The 27770-nt window shown below is 36.3% G+C and overlaps 1 protein-coding gene across 16 annotated transcripts in view; it reads right to left on the minus strand.

The window, feature by feature from the left end:
• ARAP2 (ArfGAP with RhoGAP domain, ankyrin repeat and PH domain 2) overlaps window positions 1-27770 on the minus strand; it is a 196600-nt gene that overhangs the window by 37828 nt on the left and 131002 nt on the right. For 14 of the 16 annotated variants that reach the window (XM_089911758.1, XM_089911751.1, XM_089911748.1 and 11 more), the window contains 3 exons: window positions 25684-25758; window positions 22809-22926; window positions 7727-7855 (listed from right to left, as the gene is read on the minus strand). In XM_089911758.1, the coding sequence (XP_089767884.1) occupies window positions 7727-7855; window positions 22809-22926; window positions 25684-25758 (322 nt within the window). Of the gene's footprint in view, window positions 1-7726; window positions 7856-21971; window positions 22329-22808; window positions 22927-25683; window positions 25759-27770 lie in introns of those variants that run through there. The other 2 variants (XM_089911754.1, XM_089911755.1) reach the window with 2 other exon arrangements.

Below are 27770 nucleotides of genomic sequence, written 5' to 3' on the forward strand. Positions count from 1 at the left end.
GAGGCTTTGAGAGGAATATATGTTAAGGAGAAGGAAAGACCAAAAAGAACCTTGAAATACTAAGTTCCATGATAAATACTGAGAACTTAGAAGAATTTCTAAAAGCTCACACAATGTTAAAATAAGTAGAAAAAACACCCATCGCTTAAGGGCCAAGATGAAGTTATGTACTTTGGGGACATTGTGCATGACTAAGTGTGTAACACAACGAAGGATATGAATTAAATGGCTTCCAATAATTCGCTTTTCCAAGCTTTTCCAGTACTGCCAGGTCGCTCAACTGTGGAGTACTTCACACTTATATTTTCACTCCCTCTACCTCATCCTGGGGAGAAAGTTTAAGATCTAGAGACACTGTTATCATTAGAGAATCATAAACCCCTTTCCCCCTCCAGGTGTTTGCTCAGACAAGGAAGGAAGGCTCAGTTGAGTTCAGTGAAGGTTCTTTAGAGTTAACACTGGGTAAGATAACAGATTGGTATTCTTAGTTATATTGTGCTGTAATTTTGTTATTAATTAGAAAAGCCCTTAAAAAAGTACATGTATGAAACCACGCAGAATGGTCAATTTATTTATTTAAACAGAACAGACGTCATATTACTGAGACTATGAAACTGATCTCCCCACCCAAAGAAAAAAAACAGTTTTCCAAATCATTTGAAAAACCTCAAGTTCTTAGACAAAAACAGTAATTCCTAACTAGTGGCCCCTAATCCCAATAAAATAACTGATCTGTGGAGGAGCTTGGAGGGTCTTGGGAAGGAGAGACAGAGACAGACAGAGATAGGGAGAGACACAAAGAGAGAGAAGCGGGTGGGGGAACATAAACTAGGAATGGTATTTCTAGAATACATATTCCTCCTTTATCCTTCATGCCCAGTCATCTAGCAGTTCAGCCATTGCTCTCTCAAAGTTTCTCTCTGGGGTTCAATTCCACTTCTTTTCCAATATCATCTCCCTAACCCCTGCCTTTTCTACCTAATACCTAGATGCCAGGATTCTATAATTCCATGTCCTGCTTTTCTAATGGCTCCATATAATTCCAGATTTGTGCTATGCAAATACTGTTTTATCATGTTAATACCCTTTCCAAAACTCTATTTTTTTTTTTTTACTATTTGAAGTCTTACTTATGTAACATTAAAAGCCTAAACTTCTTTCCCTGACTTTTCAAGGACTAAATAAATAAACTAGACTCCTCCTACTCATCTTCATAAGCTATTAAGTTAAAATATAATATTTATTTATAAGTCAGTTGATCATAATACACTGTTTGGAAAACCAATCTGTGTCTCTGTGGCATGACTGAAGTTGATCATCTGAGTGAACCTAAGGGAAATTCCATTCTCCTTGGTTCTATACAAATTCTACCCCCACTTCTGGACCCAACTCATCCTTGAAGATTTTTTCTAACTACTCCAGTCCATACTTGTTATTCATGTCTTTAAAAGTCTAAGATAAAGGTTAGGCATTGAATACATGAAAAGTCATGTTTGTCTCATAATTTTGCTCTTAAAAATAATAATTTCAGTCTATGGCCATACCACCCTGAATGCACCCAATCTCATCTGATCTTGAAAAAATAATAATTTCATGTTTGCTTTTTAAAAAATTGTGGGCTTTAAATTTTCCTCCCCAACCTATGTGAGAACTAACATAGCACAGTGACTAAGAGTTTGCTCTGGAGCTAGACTACCTGGGCTTGGATGACGACCACATCCTCCACTGGATCCCAGGTAGTAACCTCTAAATCTCAGTTTCCTCACCTACTAAATGGGGATTTATACAGTGATCACCCAGTAGATCTGGTATGTAAAGTATTTAGAAGAGTGCTTAGCACATAGCAAGCAGAATGTAATTGCTTATTTATCTAATGGAGGACAAACATCATTTTTTTCTGTACTGCAGAGTCTGTAGTAAACAGTATGGAAAAAATTACCCTTCCAAAGGCCTGGTGATTTATAGACTGAATTTACAAGAGTTTTAAAAACTAAAATCTGCTTCTCCACTTACCAGCAGGTCACCTTGAGGGAGTTACGTAACGTCTCCATGTCCAAGTTTCTCCATTTATAAAAGGCTTAGAGAGTACTAGTGAAAAACCCCTTAAGACTGCTAGGAAGATTAAATGACATGGTGTATGCAAAGCCATCAGCTCAGCATCTGGCGCCCAGTAAATGCATAGTAACTATGAACAATTTATCTCTTATATATGATCTGAGCAATGAAAAGGGAATATAAAACAACTGGGTCTATTTTCCGTGGTCTCTATGTGTCTCCCTTCCTCTTTTGCTGGCAAAGACTATTTTCTCAGGCCTGTACATTATCTGAAAAACCAAGTTCCACCCCGGCGCATGTACTCTAAGTGCTGAAGGAGACAAGCAGTTTTCATGAGAGAATGTGCCACAACCAAGTGATATTTGGCAATATTTGCAGCCTGAAATCTAGAAATTTCTTCCAAGTTAAATTAAATTAAATTCCAAATTAAAAATTATCCATATTTTCCTTTGTTTGATATTGATTATATAGAACACATATATTCTTTATAATTTGGAGGAAGCAGAATTTGATATAGTTCATTCACTGCATGACATTCGCTCAAGATGTATTTAATAAAATTTAGTTCTACGACTGAGTAGTATATTTTCCTTTGTTACTTGTATTTATTGAAGAAGTAATGCTTAATAGAACTAGCAGCCTGATAATATCCTTTTGTAATTAGATTATCCTTAAGCAGTAAAATTGTAAATATACTTACTACTGGAGGATTGACTAGAAAAGTACCAGAGATTCCACGCCATTTTACTGACAATGCAGCAAATTGTAGAAAGTAGAACACTACTTTTCTATTCTATCATCAATTTCCAAGAAAATACTTCCACCTGAAGTGGACTGGATCTTACTTTCAACTTTTACACATCTTTGGATTTAAAAAGATATGATGGGAGTGGAATATAAATTATTTCAGCTAGACTATGATTTATGAACTCATACTATTTTTGCTGGAATTTTCCTTTATTTTCTTAAGTCAGTTGATAGGGGATGGCTCAGCTTTCCAGGTCTGAATTTGCTGGAAGCAGTTGCATTTTGAACTATTCTATTCTAATGTAAATTTAATTCCAAAGCATCTGTCATATGTGGCAATCTAAATTTAGAAACCCACACGCATTTTCATTTGAGTTACATCTTCTATCTTAAAAGTAGTTCTTCCCCACTGAGATCATGAAAACTTGATTCTGTTGTATCACATTCTATTGGGGTAATATTAAAGAACTTTAGTGCTTAAAATAAGACTTCTGCAACAAAAAATTATTTATTCTGGAACCTTATAGAAGCTATAAATTTATGGCTAACTTGTGATAGAGATGTTGAAACTTAATATGAGATAATGATAATATAAGATGGTCTAATATGATTAGCTCTGACAAAGTCTAAATGGCAATTTAAATGAAGTTTCATTCTCCCTATCTCAATGTCTCTGCCATAATCCATGGGGTAGAAAAGAAATTCAGACTATTATTTTTCTTTTCAGGTTAGTTACCTCCTCATTACAATAAGGACAATAGCCCAAAATGCTTCTCAGAAATACAATGCTGCTTTTGCAAAACACAGAATTGATTTTTAAGTAGAGGCAACAGAAAATTCATTTACTCTTACATACTTGTATAAAAGTAAAGTATGCTTCCTCATTACCTTAAATGAATGAGCAGAAATTAAGTGTTGTTTGACTCTAAAGTCTATTCCTTCTTGTGATATCTATATTTTAAACTATTGAGATAAAATGAACAAATTGAGAAAATTAAAACCCCTAAACAACCCCAAACCCCTAAACTTATTATTTGATAAAATTTTTCATTAAGCAAGAAGGTGGTATCAAACAAAAGTATATGTCTATAATTTGTTGCATAAAATCAGAAATACCATCATGCAATTAATGAAATGCAAGTCGTGTGTGTGTGTGTGTGTGTGTGTGTGTGTGTGTGTGTATAGATAAAGGAGAGACAGGAAGAGATAGGGATAGGTAGACAGACACTAAGGTTTGTGGCAAAAGGTGTCAGGTATGATGAGACAGGTGTGACGGATGTGTCGGTGCTACTTTATGTTTTAAGAAAATATTCACACAATAGCTATTCATTACTGAGAGAAAAGTATGGTTGTAACCAACCAGCCTTGTTTCAAACTGCTAATTTCCACTTGGCCCCCAGGTTAGAATAAGAAAATCTTAAGAAAGGAAAAGAAATCCTTAACATTGTTTCCTCTCTGCTGTGAAGAGCCATGTGTTTCTGAGGTGATTCCAGTTTTTCTGCTAACAAATTGACAGAGAAATCACATTTGATTTACTTTCACTATTTTCCTTTTAGATCCCAATTTTAAGTAGTAGAGCATGTAATGAATGGAGCAATAACTCTGGAGTAGGTGGTCAGTGTGATTGATTTAGGAGACATTTGCCAAGACAAAGACAAAGTAGACTGACTACCTAACCAACCTAAAATCTATCACACAGGGTACCCCATAAGAAGTACTTAGAATCCCCAGGTTACTGTAAGACATGACTATAAGAAAAAATCATGACTTTAGAAGTTGATTTAAAAACAAACAATAGGCCAAACCTTCTTTAAAATGACAATCCTAAATGCACACAGATGCAGAACCAACCATAATGAAAAAGATTTTACTTTGACAATCTGAATATAAATCAAGCTCTAATTAAAAACATTTATAAAAATTTTATTGGCTAGAAAACTGAAAAAGAAAGTTAAATATTTACTTCATAGGTACTCCTGTTTCTGACCAAAAGTACATAACTACTAATATGAAATGGTCTAATTAATGTATTTCCTGAGGGTTACTCTAAAACCTGACTTTTTTTTTTTCATTCAGAGGGACATAATTTCCTGGTAGAAAGAACTATTGATATCATAATAACAAGTTGCATATTGGCTTGGCCAGCTGAGGAGGGTAGAGTGCAGGGGTAGTGATAAGTTTCATAGCTCCCACCCTGTCAGAGGAATGCAGGAGATATGAGAGTAGCATAAGAGTTTACTGACATTTTACTCTAGAGAATATTTCATCCAAATCTCAGAAACTGTCATGTAAGCTTGCTTTCCACTGCTTGGGTTCCCCAGTATTTATGCAAGGTGCTTTGTCTAGACCTTACAGAAGCCTGATGCTTTCAAAACAGGACACACTCATAACCCCTAAAAGAGGACACATACAATAGGTGAGGCATCATTTTAATGCCCAATTAAATGCCCAATCTTCCTACCTAGTTTGTGGGTAGAGCAATTTATAGTTTGTCACTCGACCATTTCTTGTTGCCCTTAAACAACAAAGATTTTACTCAGATGTGATTGCTCTAAACCCACTCAATCTAACATTGCTAATACAGCACTTAATGGTATCCTTGCTTTGGGTTATCCCTCAGGCCACCTGCACAAAACCTTCCTTTATATTATAGCCTTTTAAGATCTTATTCTTGTCTGGTTTTATTCACATAGCCAGTCCACTAGCATTCAAACAAGAGCTAAGTTTTTGCAACATGGAGAATTAAGAGACATTTTTGAGGGATATTAGAAAAAGGAAAATTCTCACCAAAAATAAAATTTACCTGAAAAGATGACTTATTTTCTAAAAGAAAAGAAGCCATGGGAACCTATAATACATTTCATAATGCAGGCAGGAGTTTGTTCATAAACTCAATACGTTTCCTTTATCTCAATGTTAAAATGAAAGAATAACAGAATTTAAGAGTTAGGCCAGATTTCAAAGGTTATCTAAATCAGAGATTCTCAACATGACACCATTGACATGTTGAGCCAGATTATGCTTTGTTGTAAAGAGCCTTCCTGTGTATTGTAGGATGTTTAGCAGCATCTCTGGTCTCTAACCACTAAATACCAGAAGCACCACCCTACCCAGTGTGACCGTCAGAAATATCTCCAGACATTGCCAAATGCCCCCTGGGGGACAAAAATCTCCCCCACCTGACAATCACTGCTCTATGACAGGGATGCCTGTAGCAGTCATATGATGAGAGAGAATTTCTATTGCAATCGTTGAGCAGTATACAGAGGATGTGGCCAAAATCATATGTAGGAGTAAGAAAGAAGTTAAACAAGATAAAGTTGTCTAAAAGGCTAAATTTCTATAGCAAAAAGAACACATGTTGTGTTTATTTAGATGCTAGTAAGACCAGAATGACATAGAAGCTGTTAAACTGCTTGCATTTTGTAAAAATACTTTTGTGTAATTGTAAGATATAAAGGGCAGAGTTATGGACTGAATGTTTACGTTTCCCCAATTCATATGTTGAAACCTACCTACATGGTATCAGGTTTTAGGAGGTGGGGCCTTTATGAGGTAATTAGGATTAGATGAGGTCATAGGGTGGAATCCTCAGGAATGGGCTTAGTGCCCTTGTTAAGAGTCACAGAGAGTGCGCTTCCCCTCTCTGCTCTCCGCCCTGGGAGGATACAAGAAGTCTCCAGTCTGCAACCTGGAAGAGGCCTCTCACCAGAACTTGGCCAGGCTGGCACCCTGATGTCAGACTTCTAGGCTCCACACTGTGAGAAATAAACTTCTGTTGTTTATGAGCCATCTAGTCTATTGTAGTCTGTTATAGTAGCCAGATTATCATGAAATCAGAAACATATCAGATTAGCCTGGTACAATTAAGAACTTGCTGACTTATGGCTACTAGCTAGAGAGTCTGCAATCATACCAAGTAGCTTTACCGCATTTAAGAACTGTACCCACTTCCCCATCTTTTTTCTTTTTTCTTAATAATTAGAAGTAAAACCAATCTGTTCTCAAATCTAGTACTTAATAAATGTGTGATCTGGAGGCAAGTTACTTAATTTCTCTGAGCTTCCCTTTTCTCAATTGTAAAATTCAAATGATAATATAACTCCTGGAGAAATTTTTTAAAAAGTATAAATGAGTTTTGGTATGCAGAGAGCTCATTTTATAATACCTGATTAATAAATAGTAATGGTTATTATCAATACGAATTATAAAAGTTGTGGTAAATTTTATCTTATAAAACTTAAATCCTCTGCTTTCGGGGTTGGTTTATAGATGGTGTGGCAAGAAATCTTTTTCTAATCTGTCAGATGATGTCAACATAACAGAAGAATCTAAGTTTCAAAATGAAAGTTTTCTGATACCTCAAACAAGTTCAGAGACTGTCTTATATGGATCCCCCGTGCTAGCTAACTTCTTATTTAACCTTACATGTATACATGTCTTCTCCCAGTTGGATGGCAAATATCCTTATTGAAAGTATTTATTTTGTATTTGTTTTCCAATATTACTGCAAAATAGGTGAGAATTATAACAAGCACACAATCTCAGAGCTTGCGATTCTTGAATGCTCAGAGAACTTTCAAATGTAAATATAATTCAAGATGATTCACCATCTATCTAAAAATTAGGAAAACACTTAAGCATGGCAAATAAATAAAATAAACCCAAAACCTTAAAAAGATGAATCATTCCTGCTAAATCTTTAATTTGGTACGGTCAAATTAACCATTACCACAGTCTGACCCACCAGGAAAATATGACCCTGGCACTTGGTCTATATATTCTTCTTTCTAACAATAATGGCAGTAGATTTTTCATTTAGCTACTCATTTTTACATTTTCAGAAAACACTTGTGCCATAATAATTATCCTTTAACCACTTGAATTTTCAATCATAGTTGCAATGCGAAATAACAGCACCTACCATTATAGTGTTTAACTGTGTCAATGGTTAAGAATCTCTTCACCACAAGATAAGCAGATCCAGGTTCAGCTAATGAACTCCACCGAAGCACCTGTTCCAACACATTTTCCGTGTAGTGAAGAGGGCGCTCTGCAAACAGAAACAAATCAAATTACAAAAAAAATCTTAACTTTTTTTAATTATAAAATTTAGAACGTCCTTTTAGAAAGCTCTGTACAAGACAATAAGCATGACTGTATCTTATGGTACACAAGATAGTGCTAGCACTACATACAGGAAACCCTAAGACCTAGAACAGCATTAAGCACGTAATAAAATTTACTGTATAAATAAATCTTTGCAGGGACATTTGTTTGTTATGCAACAATTTAAAAAAAATTCAGAGGTACTACCCTTTAAATATAATTTCACAAATATAGCTACCTTTTTGTACAACAAATTAGTGAATTACTCTACTTTTTAATTTAAACAACATTCTGGTTTGCTTATGGAAAGCTGTGTATTTGAATATGCAAATAATAATTATAAAAGGACCAGTAAAATTAGTCTTGTCCAGTACCAAGTAATAACAGAAATAAACCCTTTGTTTCTCCCAACAAGACTAGCATAATTTGTGATCAATATTAGTGAATAACTTATAGCTGATACAGTCAACTTACATGAAATTATAAAAAATAACTTCAACAGAGAATATAAGATAATCATTATCAAATAGTACTGAGTAATCTATGTTTAACTATTAGTGGAAATATCAATCAGAAACATTATGTAGCAATATTATACATTAACTGTTCATATAATAGGCCAACAAGCAAGAAGTTGATGACATCTTAAAGATTTCTCCTTGGTAGAAGGACGTGATCTCACTCCCTCTTGCGAGAACACCAGAATCACAACTAACTGCTGAACAGTCATTGACAGGAAGACACTGGAACTCACCAAAAAAGATACCCCGCATCCAAAGACAAAGGAGAAGCCACAATGAGATGGTAGAAGGAGCACAATCACAATAAAATCAAATCCCATAACTGCTGGGTAGGTGACTCACAAACTGGAGAACACTTATACCACAGAAGTCCACCCACTGGAATGAAGGTTCTAAGCCCCACGTCAGGCTTCCCAACCTGGGGGTCCGGCAGCAGGAGGAAGAATGCCTAGAGAATCAGACTCAAAGGCTAGTGGGATTTGATTGCAGGAATTCGACAGGACTGGAGGAAACAGAGACTGCACTCTTGGAGGGCACACACAAAGTAGTGTGCGCATTGGGACCCAGGGGAAGGAGCAGTGACCCCAGGGGAGACTGAACCAGACCTACCAGCTAGTGTTGGAGGGTCTCCTGCAGAGGCAGGGGGTGGCTCTGTCTCACCATGAGGACAAGGACACAGGCAGCAGAAGTTCTGGGAAGTACTCATCAGTGTGAGCCCTCCCAGAGTCTGCCATTAGCTCCACCAAAGAGCCCAGGGAGGCTTCAGTGTTGGGTCGCCTCAGGCCAAACAATGAACAGGGAGGGGACTCAGCCCCACCCATCAGCAGGCAAGATGATTAAAGTTTTACTGAGCTCTGCCCACCAGAGCAACACCCAGCTCTACCCACCACCAGTCCCTCCCATCAGGATACTTGCACAAGCCTCTTAGATAGCCTCATCCAAGAGGGCAGACAGCAGAAGCAAGAAGAACTACAATCCTGCAGCCTGTGGAAAAAAACCACATTTACAGAAAGACAGGCAAGATGAAAAGGCAGAAGGCTACGTACCAGGTGAAGGAATAAGATAAAACCCCAGAAAAACAGCTAAATGAAGTGGAGATAGGCAACTTTCCAGAAAAAGAATTCAGAATAATGATAGTGAAGATGATCCAGGACCTCGGAAAAAGAATGGAGGCAAAGATAGAGATGATGCAAGAAATGTTTAACAAACACCTAGAAGAATTAAAGAACAAATGAACAGAGATGAACAATACAATAACTGAAATGAAAACTACACTAAAAGGATTCAATAGCAGAATGACTGAGGGCAGAAGAATGGATAAGTGACGTGGAAGACAGAATGGTGGAATTCACTGCTGCAGAACAGAATAAAGAAGAAAGAATGAAAAGAAATGAAGACAGCCTAAGAGACCTCTGGGATAACATTAAACACAAAAACATTCGCATTATAGGGGTCCCAGAAAGACAAGGGAGAGAGAAAGGACCTGAGAAATATTTGAAGAGATTATAGTCAAAAACTTCCCTAACATGGGAAAGGAAATAGCCACCCAAGTCCAGGAAGTGCTGAGAGTCCAAGGCAGGAGAAACCCAAGGAGAAACACGCCAAGATACATAGTAATCAAATTGGCAAAAATTAAAGACAAAGAAAAATTATTGAAAGCAGCAAGGGAAAAAATGGCAAATAATATACAAGGGAACTCCCATAAGGTTAACAGCTGATTTCTCAGCAGAAACTCTACAAGCCAGAAGGGAGTGGCATGATATACTTAAAGTGATGAAAGGGAAGAACCTACAACCAAGATTACTCTACCCAGCAAAGATCTCATTCATATTCGATGGAGAAATCAAAAGTTATACAGAGAAGCAAAAGCTAAGAGAATTCAGCACCACCAAACCAGCTCTACAACAAATGGTAAAGGAACTTCTCTAAGTGGGGAACACAAGAGAAGAAAAGGACCTACACAAAGAAACCCAAAACAATTAAGAAAATGGTAATAGGAACATACTTATCGATAATTAACTTAAACGTGAATGGATTAAATGCTCCAAACAAAAGACACAGGCTTGCTGAATGGATACAAGAACAACACCCATCTATATGCTGTCTACAAGAGACCCACTTCAGACCTAGGGACACATACAGATTGAAAGTAAGGGGATGGAAAAAGATATTCCATGCAAATGGAAATAAAAAGAAAGCTGGAGTAGCAATACTCATATCAGACAAAATAGACTTTAAAATAAAGAATGTTACAAGAGACAAGGAAGGACACTACATAATTATCATGGGATCAATCCAAGAAGAAGATACAACAATTATAAATATATATGCACCCAACATAGGAGCACCTCAATACATAAGGCAACTGCTTACAGCTGTAAAAGAGGAAATCAACAGTAACACAATAATAGTGGGAGACTTTAACACCTTACTTACACCAATGGACAGATCATCCACACAGAAAATTAATAAGGAAACACAAGCTTTAAGCGACACAACAGACTACGTGGATTTAATAGATATTTATAGGACATTCCAGGTAAAACAGCAGATCACACTTTCTTCTCAAGTGCACAGAGAACATTCTCCAGGACAGATCACATCTTGGGTCACCAACCAAGCCTCAGTAAATTTAGGAAAACTGAAATCATATCAAGCATCTTTTCTGACCACAACACTATGAGATTAGAAATGAATTACAAGGAAAAAAACATAAAAAACACAAACACACGGAGGGTAAACAATACGTTACTAAATAACCAAGAGATCACTGAAGAAATCAAAGAGGAAATCAAAAAATAGCTAGAGACAAATGACAATGGAAACACAATGATCCAAAATGTATGGGATGCAGCAAAAGCAGTACTAGAAGGGAAGTTTACAGCTATACAAGCCTACCTCAAGAAACAAGAAAAATGTCAAATAAACAATCTAACCTTACACCTAAAGGAACTAGAGAAAGAAGAACAAACAAAACCCACAGTTAATAGAAGGAAAGAAATCCTAACTATCAGAGCAGAAATAAATGAAAAAGAAACAAAGAAAAGAATAGCAAAGATCAATAAAACTAAAAGCTTGTTCTTTGAGAAGATAAACAAAATTGATAAACCATGAGCCACACTCATCAAGAAAAAGAGGGAGAGGACTCAATAAAATTAGAAATGAAAAAGGAGAAGTTACAACAGACACCGCAGAAATACAAATACTCCTAAGAGACTATTACAAGCAACTCTATGGCAATAAAATGGACAACCTGGAAGAAATGGACAAATTCTTAGAAAGGTATAAGCTTCCAAGACTGAACCAGGAAGAAATAGAAAATATGAACAGATCAATCACAGGTAATGAAATTTAAACTGTGATTAAAAATCTTCCAACAAACAAAAGTCCAGGACCTGATGGCTTCACAGGTGAATTCTATCAAACATTTAGAGAAGGGCTAATACCCATCCTTCTCAAACTCTTCCATAAAATTGCGGAGGAAGGAACACTCCCAAACTCATTCTATGAGGCCACCATCACCCTGACACCAAAACCACACAAAGATAGTACAAAAAAAGAAAATTACAGACCAATATCACTGATGAATATAATGCAAAAATCCTCAACAAAATACTAGCAAACAGACTCCAGCAGCACATTAAAAGGATCATACACCATGATCAAGTGGGATTTATCCCAGGAATGCAAGGATTCTTCAATATATACAAATCAATCAGTGTGATACACCATATTAACAAATTGAAGAAGAAAAACCATATGATCATCTCAATAGATGCAGAAGAAGCTTTTGACAAAATTCAACATTGATTTATAATAAAAACTCTCCAGAAAGGGGGCATAGAGGGAACCTCCCTCAACATAATAAAGGCCATATATGACAAACCCACAGCAAACAACATTCTCAATGATGAAAAACTGAAAGTATTTCCTCTAAGATCAGGAACAAGACAAGGTTCCCCACTCTCACCACTCTCATTCAACATGGTTTTGGAAGTTTTAGCCACAGCAATCAGAGAAGAGAAGGAAATAAAAGGAATGCAAATCGGAAAAGAAGAATTAAAGCTGTCACTGTTTGCAGATGACATGATACTATACATAGAGAATCCTAAAGATGCTACCAGAAAACTACTAGAGCTAATCAATGAATTTGGTAAAGTAGCAGGATACAAAATTAATGCACAGAAATCTCTTGCATTCCTATACACTAATAATGAAAAATCTGAAAGAGAAATTAAGGAAACACTCCTATTTACCACTGCAGCAAAAAGAATAAAATACCTAGGAATAAACCTACCTAGGGAGACACAAGACCTGTGTGCAGAAAACTATAAGACACTGATGAAAGAAATTAAAGATGACACCAACAGATGGAGAGATATACCATGTTCTTGTATTGGAAGAATCAGTATTGTGAAAATGACTATACTACCCAAAGCAATCTACAGATTCAATGCAATCCCTACCAAATTACCAGTGGCCTGCCTTTTTTACAGAACTAGAACAAAAAATCTTAACATTTGTATGGAGACACAAGAGACCCCGAATAGCCAAAGCAGTTTTGAGGTAAAAAAGCGGAGCTGGAAGAATCAGACTCCCTGAGTTCAGACTATACTACAAAGCTACAGTAATCAAGAAAGTATGGTACTGGCACAAAAACAGAAATATAGATCAATGGAACAGGATAGAAAGCCCAGAGATAAACCCACACACATATGGTCACCTTATCTTTGATAAAGGAGGCAAGAATATTCAGTGGAGAAAAGACACCTGTTCAATAAGTGGTGTTGGGAAAACTGGACAGCTACATGTAAAAGAATGAAACTAGAACACTCCCTAACACCATACACAAAAATAAAATCAAAATGGATTAGAGATCTAAATGTATGACCGGACACTATAAAACTCATAGAGGAAAACATAGGAAGAACACTCTTTGACATAAATCACAGCAAGATCTTTTTTGATCCACCTCCTAGAGTAATGGAAATAAAACCAAAAATAAACAAATGGAACCTAATGAAACTTCAAAGCTTTTGCACAGCAAAGGAAACCATAAACAAGACGAAAAGACAACCCTCAGAATGGGAGAAAATATTTGCAAATGAATCAATGGACAAAGGATTAATCTCCAAAATATGTAAACAGCTCATGCACCTCAATATTAAGAAAACAAACAACCCAATCCCAAAATGGGCAGAAGACCTAAATAGACATTTCTCCAAAGAAGACATACAGATGGCCAAGAAGCACATGAAAAGCTGCTCAACATCACTAATCATTAGAGAAATGCAAATCAAAACTACAATGAGGTATCACCTCACACTGGTCAGAATGGCCATCATCAGAAAATGTACAAACAACAAATGCTGGAGAGGGTGTGGAGTAAAGGGAACCCTCTTGCACTGTTGGTGGGAATGTACATTGATACAGCCACTATGGAGAACAGTATGGAGGTTCCTTAAAAAACTAAAAATAGAACTACCATATGATCCAGCAATCACACTACTCGGCATGTACACAGAGAAAACCATAATTCAAAAAGGCACATGCACCCCAATGTTCACTGCAGCGCTGTTTACAATAGCCAGGTCATGGAAGCCACCTAAGTGCCCATTGACAGATGAATGGATAAAGAAGATGTGGTACATATATACAATGGAATATTACTCAGCCATAAAAAGGAACGAAATTGGGTCATTTTTTGAGACATGGATGGATCTAGAGGCTATCATACAGAGTGAAGTAAGTCAGAAAGAGAAAAACAAATATCGTATATTAACGCATATATGTGGAACCTAGAAAAATGGTACAGATGAACTGGTTTGCAGGGCAGAAATTCAGACACAGATGTAGAGAACAAATGTATGGACACCAAGGGGGGAAAGCAGTGGTGGGGTGACGATGGCGGTGTGATGCATTGGGAGATTGGGGTTGACATGTATACACTGATGTGTATAAAATGGAGGACTAATAAGAAGCTGCTGCATAAAATAATAAATAAAATAAAATTCAAAAGTTCAGAAAAAAAGATTTCTCCTTGATAAATGCTCATTCATATACATCTGTTTTATGTAAGCATCTTTTAAAATACATCACAAGTTCTTAGCATAGAATTAACAAAAAAATCACAGGCTTTTAAAATTACAATCAAAGTTTCATAGGAAATTGTTTTGCTGATCAAAATATGCCAATCAGTTAATAAAATGTTATGACAGTAGCATATGCTGAGAAAAAACGAAATTCAAGCTTTTTCACAGTATACTGAAAATAGCATAATTGAAATAGCAAGAACATAAGCTCTAACATGAAGATGTTGATGTAGCTTTCCTCGTACCATAGCCTTTATAAGTGAGTTCAGCTCTTTCATACTCTCCTACACATGAAACGAATAGTACTTGGCTTTTCGTTTTTGGTTAAAGTAGTAATTAATGCTAATGACAAACAACAAAGCGTATGTCAGTAGCATCACACTTGTATATGACCCATGCTATTTTAATTTGTAATAAAATCACAAGTAAAAAAGACCAAATATATCACATTCTCCTTAATACTGGTCTCCCAGAGAAGTTCAACTACTTGCCTAAAGCCAAATAGCTGGTAAGGAACAAAGATTTGACTCTCAAATGTATCTGACTTTACAGCCCCAAATCATAACTACTACACTCGGTTTTATTTTGGACAAATATGTAAACCTCCCCATGATGATTTTCACACATGTAATTTTGGGGAAAAAGTATCAACTCACCAAGATATTTCTGAGGACTAAATAAGGTAATATAAGCAAAGTGAAAAACAATTCAGTTCACACTTTCTCCTTTGCTTTCCTATCCTTAGTGAGAAGATGGTAAGGAAATAAGATAGTTTCAACATCCTATATGTAAAGAAACTGATGATACTGCAGTTGGATTGGCAGTGGGAATGATACTCTTAACTGCAAAACTATCTGGATTGAAATAAAAGCGTACTCTCCTTTATTACAAGATTAAATTTGTAATGAGACTTCCAAATATCAGAACATTTATATTAAAGAGGGTCACCATTACAAGTAGATACAATAGTGATAGTTCTGAAGTGCTCTTAGTTATACTGAAATATATCACAGCAGACAGAGAGATAAATATAGATGTGCAAAAAATTAGCCAAGTATATTTTTCACATCAGTCTCATAGTATGAAATACTTCAGGAGAATGAAAATCCTGAAGATCCAAGTTCCTGCTTAAAAACAGAGCTGAGAGCTTCCCTCGTGGCGCAGTGGTTGAGAATCTGCCTGCCACTGCAGGGGACACGGGTTCGAGCCCTGGTTTGGGAAGATCCCACATGCCGCGGAGCAACTGGGCCCGTGAGCCACAATTACTGAGCCTGCGCCACTGGAGCCTGTGCTCTGCAACAGGAGAGGCCGTGATAGTGAGAGGCCCGCACACCGTGATGAAGAGTGGCCCCCGCTTGCCACAGCTAGAGAAAGCCTTCGCACAGAAACGAAGACCCAACACAGCCATAAATAAATAAATAAATAAATAAAAATTTTTTTAAAAAGCTGTAAAAAACAGAGCTGAAAAATGGGTTGAAAAGATAAATATTTTAAATCGTTAGACTGTCAAATGATACAATTCTAAAAGAAAGAGGTAAGAGGCAGGAAAAATGGACTGAGTCATCAAACGTTGTTGGAATATAAATTCCTACAAATAAACAAGTTTTTATTAATAGTTACATTTACAACCATCTGTCATGATAGATTTTATGCTATGTAAGTCAGCTGGCATTAGGGCATTATTAGAAATAACTAATTTGCACACTATCTATAGCATTAAAATTGCTGAAAATTCAGTGTAGTTATTTAACAACAGGTCTGGACGTGGTTCTTTTGCTAGGTAAATCATGTTCTCAATAGTTTAAAATCTTGTCCACAGAATTAAACCTGGCCTACCTTATTAGATAGAGAACTATTCATTTCCACCTGAAATAACAGGTGTTGTCCTTAAACTTCTGGCAGTAATGACACAGGATTTCCAGAGACAATTATGACTTCCTTAATAATTATTTTTAGTGCCAAGCCTAGAGCCATGCAAGTCTTTCTCTGTCCTATCCACATACTCAGAGGGTGACAGCACTTGTGTCAATCAAGAGAAGAGCTAGAAAGACTCTGATTAAAACTGAACTGATCTTCCATTTCATAGTAGCTATGAAGAGAAGGAAGAAAACATTTTGTTATGATATTGCTGTGTAGAAAGTAACTGCTTCACAAACTTGAACCTCTCAGTGAGGAAGCCCACTTAAATGAGGCCCCGTGGGCAGTTAATTTTTTTCAGCATATGAAGAACCTAAGGGGCATGGGACTACATCGGCAGGGCACAGGTTCATTTTTAAGGTGAAGCATTAAAATAACAGTGTACTTTATAAGTATGGTGAAAGAGATACCCTCTCCTAAGGTGGGTTTCAGCTTGTCCTGATGATTGCCTGACATCTTTCAAAGAGTGAAACAGAGAAAGACTTGTTCTCCATCTAGTACAAGTTTCAAATGTCCCACAGGCATTCATTTAAAAGGAAAACCTACTTATAAACTAACAGCTTAGAATCTAACTCAGCTTTACATATAAATTCTCAAAATATTTTATATGGTTTTATTGTGGTATTTTTTTTCCCCATGACTGTAACTACTGTATGAGCAAAAAAAAAAAAAAAAAGATTGTGCTTTGTCTGTCAGAACTTTTCTAAGAGTTGTTTACCATTTGCTGTGGTCTGAATGTTTGCCCCCTCCCCAGTTCATATGTTGAAACTAATCCCCAATGTGATGGTATTATGAGGTGGGCCCTTTGCAAGGTGATTAAATCATGAAGGCAGAGCCCTCCTGAATGGGTTTAGTGCTCTTATAAAAGAGATCCCACGAGCTCCCTTCTATCATGTGAGGACTCAGTGAAAACACGGACATCTGTGATCCAGGAAGCAGGCCCTCACCAAACACCAAGTCTGCTGGTGCCTTGATCTTGGACTTCCCAGCCTCCAGAACTGTGAGAAGTAAATTTCTGTTGTGGAGTTCTGTTATAGCAGGCTGAACAGACTAAGATGCCATTTCACCAATGATGGCAATTCTGCTAATGATACATGAGTCACAAACTGACATGCTTGTATCAGTCTGCATTTGTAGCTGTCACATCCATGATAATTCCATTTATAAATTTAAGAATATATTTTCATTATCTTCGACTATATAGGAATGTCTGAGCATTTATGTATTATAACACATATTTTCTTTTTACTTATTTCTATAATTAGGTTATAACATTTTTTTAATGGGCATAATAGAGTATCTCAGGAGAGTAAAGGGACCAAACAAAATATCTATTATACAAAGGGGGCACTGGAAAAGACAGGGTAGAGGACTATTGCTTTAAAATTTACAGGTACCTAAAATAAAATCCAGCACTTCTGGTTCACTTACTTATTTATCCATTTATTTATTTATTTATCTATCTATCTATCTATTTATTTATTTTTGGTTGCTTCAGTTACTTGGAGGATTTATATTTACATTAGGAAAAGCACCAATTCCCTGCTGACATTCTTCCTATCAACTACAATCTTGTGGCTACCAATGCCTTCACTTTTATCTTCTTTTTACACTTCACTTTATCTTCCCTGCATGTTACTAGAAATAAAGCTCTTAACATTTCAGAATTTCAGGTGGAGCACACAGGTCCCATCTGCTCCAGTAAGCCAACATAATCACAGGTCCCTTTGTTGCTTTCTTAGCTTTATTCCTCTAAAAGCAGTGAAAATAATCTTAGTTTTCCCTTCTGGCAATTTCGACTTGAATGGTTGACCAGACATTAAAACCATGCCAAATCTGAATTCCTAACTCCATCAGATGTATTCTTTCTTGATGTACATGGGGTGTTCCTTTGATTACATATTTGGACATTCACAAGTCAAAACAGCTTGAAGTCTCCTAGTCTTTTTATATCTTCATCAAGATAACTTTTTTTTAATTAGCGAGAAGGAACCACCACCACCACCACCACCACCAACAAAAACCCGACTCCAATCTTACCATTTGTGATGTACTAACGGGCACATGCAAGTTGATAATTAGTCATTTTCAGGGTAAGCCTCCCTTCATTTTCCCAGGTGAAATTTAAAAAGACTGTTTCCAGATATATTGCAATCTCTCTTCTAGCTCTACATAATTCTTCCTATCCTCACCCATTCTGCTTACTCCTCTCAGTCCAAAAGACCAATGCCCAAAGGCACAGACCTCCAGAGCTGTGACACAGGGATATGCTTTGACTCAACCCCTGAGAGAACAAGGGTGGTAGCGAGAGGATGCTTACCCCCAAATCCACGATTCATTTTTTGCTGTGGCTCTCCTAAAAACAAAACAAAACAAAACAAAACAAAACAGCAACAGAAGCATGCAGGAGACCATCAGCTGTCTAAGATCTCACCAGGGCTTTGATATCTCCTAGTGGTTCCTAATCTATAAGCAGAAATCACTTTTTTTGTGCCTTCCATATTTGGATACATCTATCCAAGCAGCAACAATCCCAGTCACTCAGGTTCAGAATGCACCCCTATCCTGTTCCACCTAAGTTAACAAGATATTGAAAATATGTTCCACATCATACACCATGCTAGAGGTACCAAGAGATATAAAGATCTAAAATATATGGTAAACCCTAAAGAACATAAGGCAGAGCCAGGTTACTATTCTACAAGTCAGATTAGTATGCAGTATTATAGATCTTTAAGCAAATAATCACAAAAGATCAGTGAGAACTATATTCATCTAATTACCATCTTGGAGGAAGGGGCATTTGAGCTGGATCTTGAAGGATGGATAATATGGATAATGAAGAAATGATGAAAGGGTATGTATTTATATATTGAAGTATAGTTGATTTATAATATTATATTAGTTTCAGGTGTACAACACAGTGATTCAATATTTTTATAGGTTATACTCCATTTAAAGTTATTACAAAATAATGGCTACATTTCCTTGTACTGTATAATATATCCTTGTTGCTTATTTATTTTATACACAGTAGTTTGTATCTCTTAGTCCCCTACCCCTATCTTGCCTCTGCCACTTCCCTCTCCCTCCCTCTGGTAACCACTAATTTGTTCTCTATGCCTGCGAGTCTGTTTCTCTTTTGTTATATATATTCGTTTGCTTTACTTCTTAAATTCCACATATAAGTGACTATATGTGGATATAACAGAGTACTTGTATTTTTCTGACTTATTTCACGAGCATAACACTCGCTAGGTCCATCCCATTGTTGCAATTGGCAGAATTTCATTCTTTTTTATGGTTGACTAGTATTTCACTGTACATACACTGTATATACATATCACATCTTCTTTATCCATTCATCTGTTGATGGACACTTAGGTTGCTTCCATATCTTGGCAATTGTAAGTAATGCTGCTATGAACTTTGGGGTGCATGTATCTTTTCAAATTACAGTTTTCCTCTTTTCTGGCTATATACCCAGGAGTGGAATTGCTGGATCATATAGTAGCTCTATTTTTAGTTTTTTGAGGAACCTCCATACTGTTTTCCATAGTGGCTGCACCAATTTACATTCCCACCAACAGTGTACTAGGGTTCTCTTTTTTCCACATCCTTGCAAACATTTGTTACTTATAGACATTTTGATGATAGCCATTTTGAGAGGTGTGAGGTGATATCTCATTGTGGTTTTGATTTGCATTTCCCTGACGATTAGTGATGTTGAGTATATTTTCATGTACCTGTTGGCCACCTACATGTCTTCTTTGGAAAAAATGTCTATTCAGATCCTCTGCCCATTTATTAATTGGGTCATTTGGGGGGTTTTTGCTACTGACTCGTATGGGCTCTTTATATATTTTGGATATTAACCTCTTAACAGATATATTTGCAAATATTTTCTCATATTCTGTAGGTTGTCTTTTTGTTTTGTTGATGGTTTCCTTTGCTGTGCACAGCTTTTAAGTTTAATTAGATCCCATTTGTTTATTTTTCTTTTTGTTTCTTTTGCCTTGGGAGACGGATTCAAAAAATATTGCTACAATTTATATCAAAAGAGTCTTCTGTCTATGTTCTCTTCTAGGAGTTTTATGGATTCAGGTCTTATATTTAAGTCTTTAGTCCATTTTAAGTTTATTTTTGTATACGGTGTGAGAAAATGTTCTAATTTCATTCTTTCACATGTAGCTGTCCAGTTTTCCCAGTACAACTTATTGATAAGACTGTCTTTTCTCCAGTAATGAAAGAGTTTTAAAATGGTTTTAAAACAATATGAGAGAGTAGCATGGACTAATATATACTACCAAATATAAAATAGATAGCTAGTGGGAAGCAGCCGTGTAGCACAGGGAGATCAGCTCGGTGCTTTGTGACCACCTAGAGGGGTGGGATAGGGAGGGTGGGAGGGAGGGAGACACAAGAGGGAGGAGATATGGGGATATATGTATACGTATAGCTGATTCACTTTGTTGTAAAGCAGAAACTAACGCACCATTATAAAGCAATTATACTCCAATAAAGATGTTTAAAACAATAACAACAACAAAAATGATGAAAATTAAAAGAAAAAAAATAAAACAATATGATCCTATTTGTGATTTAGAAAGATAATTCTGGCAGTAATGCTGACAATTATCTTTTACTCACAGGTATGATGAAGCTGGTAACCTAGCCCCTCCCCTTAAAATTAAACAAAAATCAAGACTTCACCACCATTGAACCATATAGTAATACAAAAGTGTGCTTCACTTATGCAAAAGATTTTAATTGTATGGCAGCTAGTACTAGGCACTGTGCCAGGGACAGAGACTGTACTAAAGATAGAAAAAAAGAGAGGCCCTCCTTCCTTCTAAAGAGTTCTCATCAAGAAAGACAAAAATAAATCCACATGATAGGCATTATAAAAAAAGATAAAGACAAAGTGCAATGGAACATTTAGTCTGGGTTTTAAAGGAGGTAAACAGGTGGGCCAGAGGGGGAAGTATAAAGGCACACTTGGGAAACACCTGCTTGCATGTTAGTCAAGCACAAAGGGTAGAAGTGACTGTCTATAAAGAAATGTAAAATGAGAAAAGATGGTAAAAGATCAGAGCAGCAGAAACCCACTGCTTAGGGAATAGACAGAGGAAGAAGAACTGACAAATGAGATAAAACGATTTAAGCACCAGGAGGAGAATCCAGGCAGCGATGAAAATAGAGTGAACACTTTCCAAGAAAAAGGGAACGGTCATTAGCAATAAATGCCACGGTAAGGACAAGCAAAGTAAAGCCGGAAGCAAATCCACTGGACTTGGCAGTTAGGGGTCACAGGAGTCGTTTGACAAAGCACCTTCTGTGAGTGGGGCAGACTGAGCCCGACTATGGGCTAGACAGTGTGAACTGACACCGAAGGACCAGTGTCACTGAATCTTGGCAATGAATATTGGAAAGTAGTGTTTTAATACAAATTATATTTTTAAAGAATTGTGCACAATAAAAAGAAAAAAAGGAATAAAAACATCAAGATGGAATAATGAAAGACAAAGTATTTGATAATCTCATTTCATTCTAACACTGATTACAAGACTCCTAATAATACATGATGAGGTATTTTAACATTCATTTTTAATTTTTGCCTTGAGCTTGTGGGTGGCAAGATTTTACTTTTGGCAGTTTGACATCTATACTTGAAAGGGTCCCAAGACCTTAGCAGGTATCAGCTAGACAGATGGTCAAGGTACAAAGACGTTCTGCATCTCATCTTTTTTTCCTAGAGGTCTTTAAAACCAAATGGTATCATTATAATGTTAGGCTTATTACTCTTGGGGCAGTCAAGGTGTTTTAAAAGCTCTCTTTATCCTTCTGCATCTGAGATAAAAGATGACAAAATACCTGATTCACTCCACTAAAGATGAAAAAGAAAAAATGAAAAATAAGCTTCTGCTAGGCTTAAAACAATATTATTTTTAAAAATAATAAATAACTTTTTAAATCAGTACTCTTGTTCTTGTTAAATAAGTAGCATACAGGAATAAGGTAGAATACGGTGGATAGTGGTGGTGACATTTAGAATATTGTTACACATCAAATTGCTTGTTCTTATAAATAAGGCCTTATTTCCTGAGGCAGCAACATACATGCCTAATGCTTTATACTATATGTTTATGGTCAATAAAATAATCTAATTACTTTGATGAGTAAAATCATAGGAGGGCAACCTCAAGTGGCACTAACATATATCAACACATGCACTGAGGTAGAAGGGAAGTCATAACGAGATGTTAAGCTTTAGAAAAACATAAAATGTTAGTAATGACTTGTCACAAAAATAGTATTTCTTCATACTTTAAGCAATTTAAGAATCCCTAGCATGAGAACCACTTACCAAGCTCTTCATTTTCTATGACTTCAAATGTGGCCCAGATATCATCTTTTGTAGGAATTATATTTTTTATTGCTAATATGTCATTAGTTAATTCTTCTGCTTCCATCACGGGAGATATCTACAAGAGAAGCAAAATTTCTTCAGAATATATGTCAGACACAGAAGTGGCCTTTGCTAGGGCAGTAATACTCCCCCATCTACCACCTAATGATACTCCAAATTTCCTCTTAGTATGTTTACCTAGCTTCTCTAAGCACATGGGGAAAGCCTATTCAGATCTTCTCCATATAATGTAATACATTTTAATGCATGTGTAAAAAAAAACCACCATATAGGCATAATCAGAGAGAATGTTTTTTTCTCACTTAGTGAACAATTACATCACTCAAAAAGGGAAGAATATACCTACTCATACTAAGACCTTCCACAGACATTGGATCCAATGGTCTTCTAGGGGTAAAACTTTTCACTCAGTTCTATAATTAGGAGTTCCAAGGAGTTTGGTTTATTCCGCTTGGGCCCTAAATTATACACAGTTGACTGCTGTCTGCCATGCCAAAAAGCCCCAGGGTTTTAGTGGTCTGTGGTGTGCCCCACCATGCCAAGTGACAGATGGTGGGACACCGAAGTATGCTCGAGCCAGGCTTTCAGGGCACAGGGCAGAGTCTGCAGTGTCAGCCTGGGGGTCAGCTCTACAAGAGTCCCAACGCCTCAGGCCATTGCATAAGCACGCCACCTTCTTCAGGGACTTTGGGGATTTTTGATTTGTTTCTTCCTGGTTTTGGTTTTGCCAGTCAGTCTTACAGGTATGTTGGCCAAAAGCAAGTTGGCTTTCTCCAATTAGAATTTAGTTATAATGTTAAACAAATAGAAGATGATTTAAGCTTTAGAATATTGCAGCTGCAACTTAATTATACACGTTTTCAGTAAAACTATGTACCTATTCAAAAATTTCTTAGAAAATGTGCTCACTTCCCTTTCTCCTGTCCATTACTAATCTTAAGCACACTGCACATATATAAATAACATAAAACATTTCTCTTACAGGTAATTCACATAGTCTATCTTTTGGAGTTCATGGAATTTACTGCTATCTTTGGATTATATTAATGATACAGTGAAGTCCATTATTTGCTATTTAGAAAAGCCTAATGTAATACAGCCTTAAAAGAAAAAACACATTAGCATGGGAAAAGTATAGCACTTTAAGCAGCTGAAACATCAGTAGATGAGTCACTTCAGTGACACCATTCATCGGAATGGCTTTACACTTATTGAAGAAGTGTAGCCCTTTCTTAAAATAAATAACGAAACTGAGAAACCAAACTAGTGAAATAGTCAGCAGGGAGTTCCTCAGGTTGACTTAGGAATGTAAGACTGGGACTCATTTCCTTGTCCCAGGTGACACCCGAGGCCCCTCTTAAGAACGCCTAGAACTCCACGAAGCACATTTTGGAAATCATTACTCTAAGCAATATACACATCATAATGATCATCAGGTTTGGAATATGATGATTAAGGTTTGCATCCGGGCCTGAATGCTATTAATGCCCAGTTTCTACTCATACAAATGTGAGCCATCACCTGCTTCAACTACCTCCTTGGGTTGAGGTAATGATCAGCTGAAATAAATGTAAGAGTTGTGCAAAGTTTTAAGCATTAAACGCATGTTAATGATTATTTTTGTGTAGTTTTTGTTATGTTTTTCAAGAGAATTTAGAGTTGTTGTAGGTGAAACTGGATAGTCCTTTATGTGAATATACTCAAAATAAGCACTTTGCTCAACTGTAATAACTTCTGTTATGGCTTTATTAGTCAGATAAGATTAAAACGAGCTACTAGAGAGTTTATGTGTAAGTGGAGTTAAGTCATGTGCTTTGACTACCTCTTCCAGCATTAGTGATGGACTTGGGCTGATTAATCTCTACTGTTTCCTCATGTCCCCTGTGATGAACATCACATGTTCAGCATAACAAATAGATGGGGACAAGGAGGGGCAAGGCAGCTCATAGTAGTTCAACTGCACAACTAGGCGAGTAATCAGTGCCAAAGAGTCATTATGTGTAATCATTAAAAAATATAAAATAATAATTACAGTATCTTTGCCCTAAGTGAAGTCCAGAAATATCTAATGTTAAGACCCTGTTTAATCTTGGACTTTAAACGTGATAAAAAGCTAAAGCTGAATTTCTATTGTTAGATGGCATCACGTCTATTCTGCCTACAGAGAAAGTAGTCTCGCTCTCGCTAAGGCAGACTAAGTACAGAATATGGTAACACGAGAAGGATCTTTTTAATTCAGAACAAATGGCTAACTAATGGTCTCAAGGAAGAAGAGAGTTATTGAATATTCAAGTACATTGAAAGACTGGAAGCTAAAGTCTAGGATACAAGGGTGGGGGATTAATAATAATAGTACTACTAGTAGTAGTTATTTATTAAACACTTATGTACCAAGCAATTTGCTAAGTGTTTCATAGGCAGGATCTTATTGAGTCCTCATATGAGTGCTATGATGTAAATACTGTAATTTTCCCTCATTTTACAGATCAGAAGATTGAGACTCAGATGGAGTATATAAGTTGCCTAATGTTGACAAGGAAGAAAGGAGAGGAGCAGGTGATTGAGCTCAGGTAGTTTTACAGAACCTACAGTACGTCCTAACCATAACCTAAAGAACACAGGATGGTCTCTTTCCAAATCATTAAAACATGGAATTCCCAGAGGATATTGGCATGAAGAGTCAAACTTGTCATGACTTGAATTGGACATGTAAAATAAGACAGAAGAAACAATAGAAAATTCAAGATATGCAAACTAATGCTAACACTTATGACTTCCAACAGTACTCTTTACATCCATCTTTAGGGCTCACCCGAATTATAATACTGCAGTCAGGTTCCTTCCTTTCTACATATACTTCAATTAACAAATCTCCAGCCTGGGAAACCTAGAAAAGGACAGATGTGAAGACAGCAAATGTAAGTATCTTGCAAGAACACACACATGACACTTAAGATGGTTAGAAAACCCTAGTCATATTTCTAATGATTTTATAATAATGAAATGAGATCATTCCCCCTGTTAAGTTGCATAATGATACCCATTTTCTGGATGTGGTTGATTAAGGACAAGCAATCTACACAAATGACATAGTTAGCAAACACAATCGCAATGCAGTTTTTTCTCTCTTACTCAAAGGTTTAGTGACCTCACATACCCTTAACATTCTTATTGAGATAATGAATCTGGCTACAGTGGACACAAAGAGATGATAAGTCCAAAAATTGAAATTTGAAGATAAATTAGGTCAGAGCTGTGTTAAAATTACAAATAGAAAAAGTATATTTAGCAAATAAAATTAAAAGTGAAGTGATAGAATAAGGAGATAATAAAGTTTTTATTTTAATTACCTTTAGCCAAGTATCAAGTGCTAGGTTATTTGGGTCACTGTTATAACCAAGAAGACACACTAAGTGAAGAATACACAAGCCAGAAAATAAAAAGCATAAGATATCACTATGTAGACTGACAGCACATGTGGAGAAGATTAACAAAGAATGAAAAGAATCTGTAAAAAATATTTTGAGTCGCTTTTTTCAGAAATTCCCTTAAGTTATATAAACACTTGGAAATAATATCCATCACTCATTTTTAAAAAAAGGTCATAATGGAGGAATGATCTTTCCACAGTTAAATCTGCCTCAGAATCAACCTGATGAGTAAATTTAGTGGAAAAAACATTAAAAATGTACTTTGAAGAACTGCTCTTAGTTATTCTGACACTACAGGCTTAGAAAAGCTTATTTCCAATTTTTCTTCCTCACTTTTGGTGCTACATAAAAATTCTAGGGAAGAAAAGATACAGTTGACATTTTTACTTTTCCCCGTGTTTGCATAAACAACTCTCCAGGAAGGACACATTTTAAAAATTAAAAAACCAAATACAAAGAACTCATAGCATGCAGCCAAAAACAAGAATAGCTAAGAAATTCAAACAGGGATAAGACTTAGAGACTGTGAGGAAACTACTTCAGAGGAGTTTTGAATGGACTAGAGAAAAACTCCAGCAAAACAACAGATTTTTTCCAAACTGTTCTACTTTTCTTTCCCAATTACTCTATTTTGTAGACAATTCTTTTCTTGTTTTACTGACTTCTACTTAATCAGAAAGCATTCAAGGCTCATTTCTTTATTTTAGTATGAATATAAATGATACACTTGCAGAATGGTACTCATACTTTATCCAATAACAATATAGATAGTGCTGCCAAAGATTATCCCATGGGCTCACACAATCCTTTATTTCATAACTGAAACTCTCCCTGAAAAGCAAGAATCCAAGAGAACTAACTGATAAGGAGCCACATTTTTTAGTGTTACTGCTAACTTGTTTGGAGGCTGCATTAATTACTTTGGGTCAAAATGGAGGACATACTGTCTTAGAGAATTAATGTTATAGTACTCGGGGAGCTAGGCACTAGGATGAAAGCCTTTCCTCACATCCCTCATACGGAATGATAACTCGGACAACTTCTCTAATTAGTTGTGTGTATTTCAGGAATGAGGTGAACTTAGGGTTTGACTAAGAAGGAAGCATTGGCCTCATCCTATGAGTGTATCTATATGGAGAATTTATTGATATTTGACCCACTTCTATTATTTGCATTGGTACCCTGAATCCACTACAATTCCTAGTTATCAGAAGACCAACTTCAAGAAAGTCCAGTGAATATTCATCAAACAAGGAAAGGTACTCTGGAAAAGTATAGTGCAACCTGAACACACAAATCTGGTATGATGCAACCAAGGAAAGCAAGAAAAGATCTAGAAAAGTCAACTTAAGACATAAATAACGTATGTTACAAAGAGCACAATAGAAACATTCCCACTAGTGCAATCATCCAAGAGCATGCAAAGCAAAAGCATATAAGAAATAACTTATTTCAAAAGGATAATGGA

Source organism: Delphinapterus leucas, chromosome 5 (assembly GCF_059928025.1).
Source record: "Delphinapterus leucas isolate spDelLeu-1000000601 "Yukka" chromosome 5, BTC_Dleu_Yukka2, whole genome shotgun sequence".
In the NCBI taxonomy this organism is placed as follows: Eukaryota; Metazoa; Chordata; class Mammalia; order Artiodactyla; family Monodontidae; genus Delphinapterus; species Delphinapterus leucas.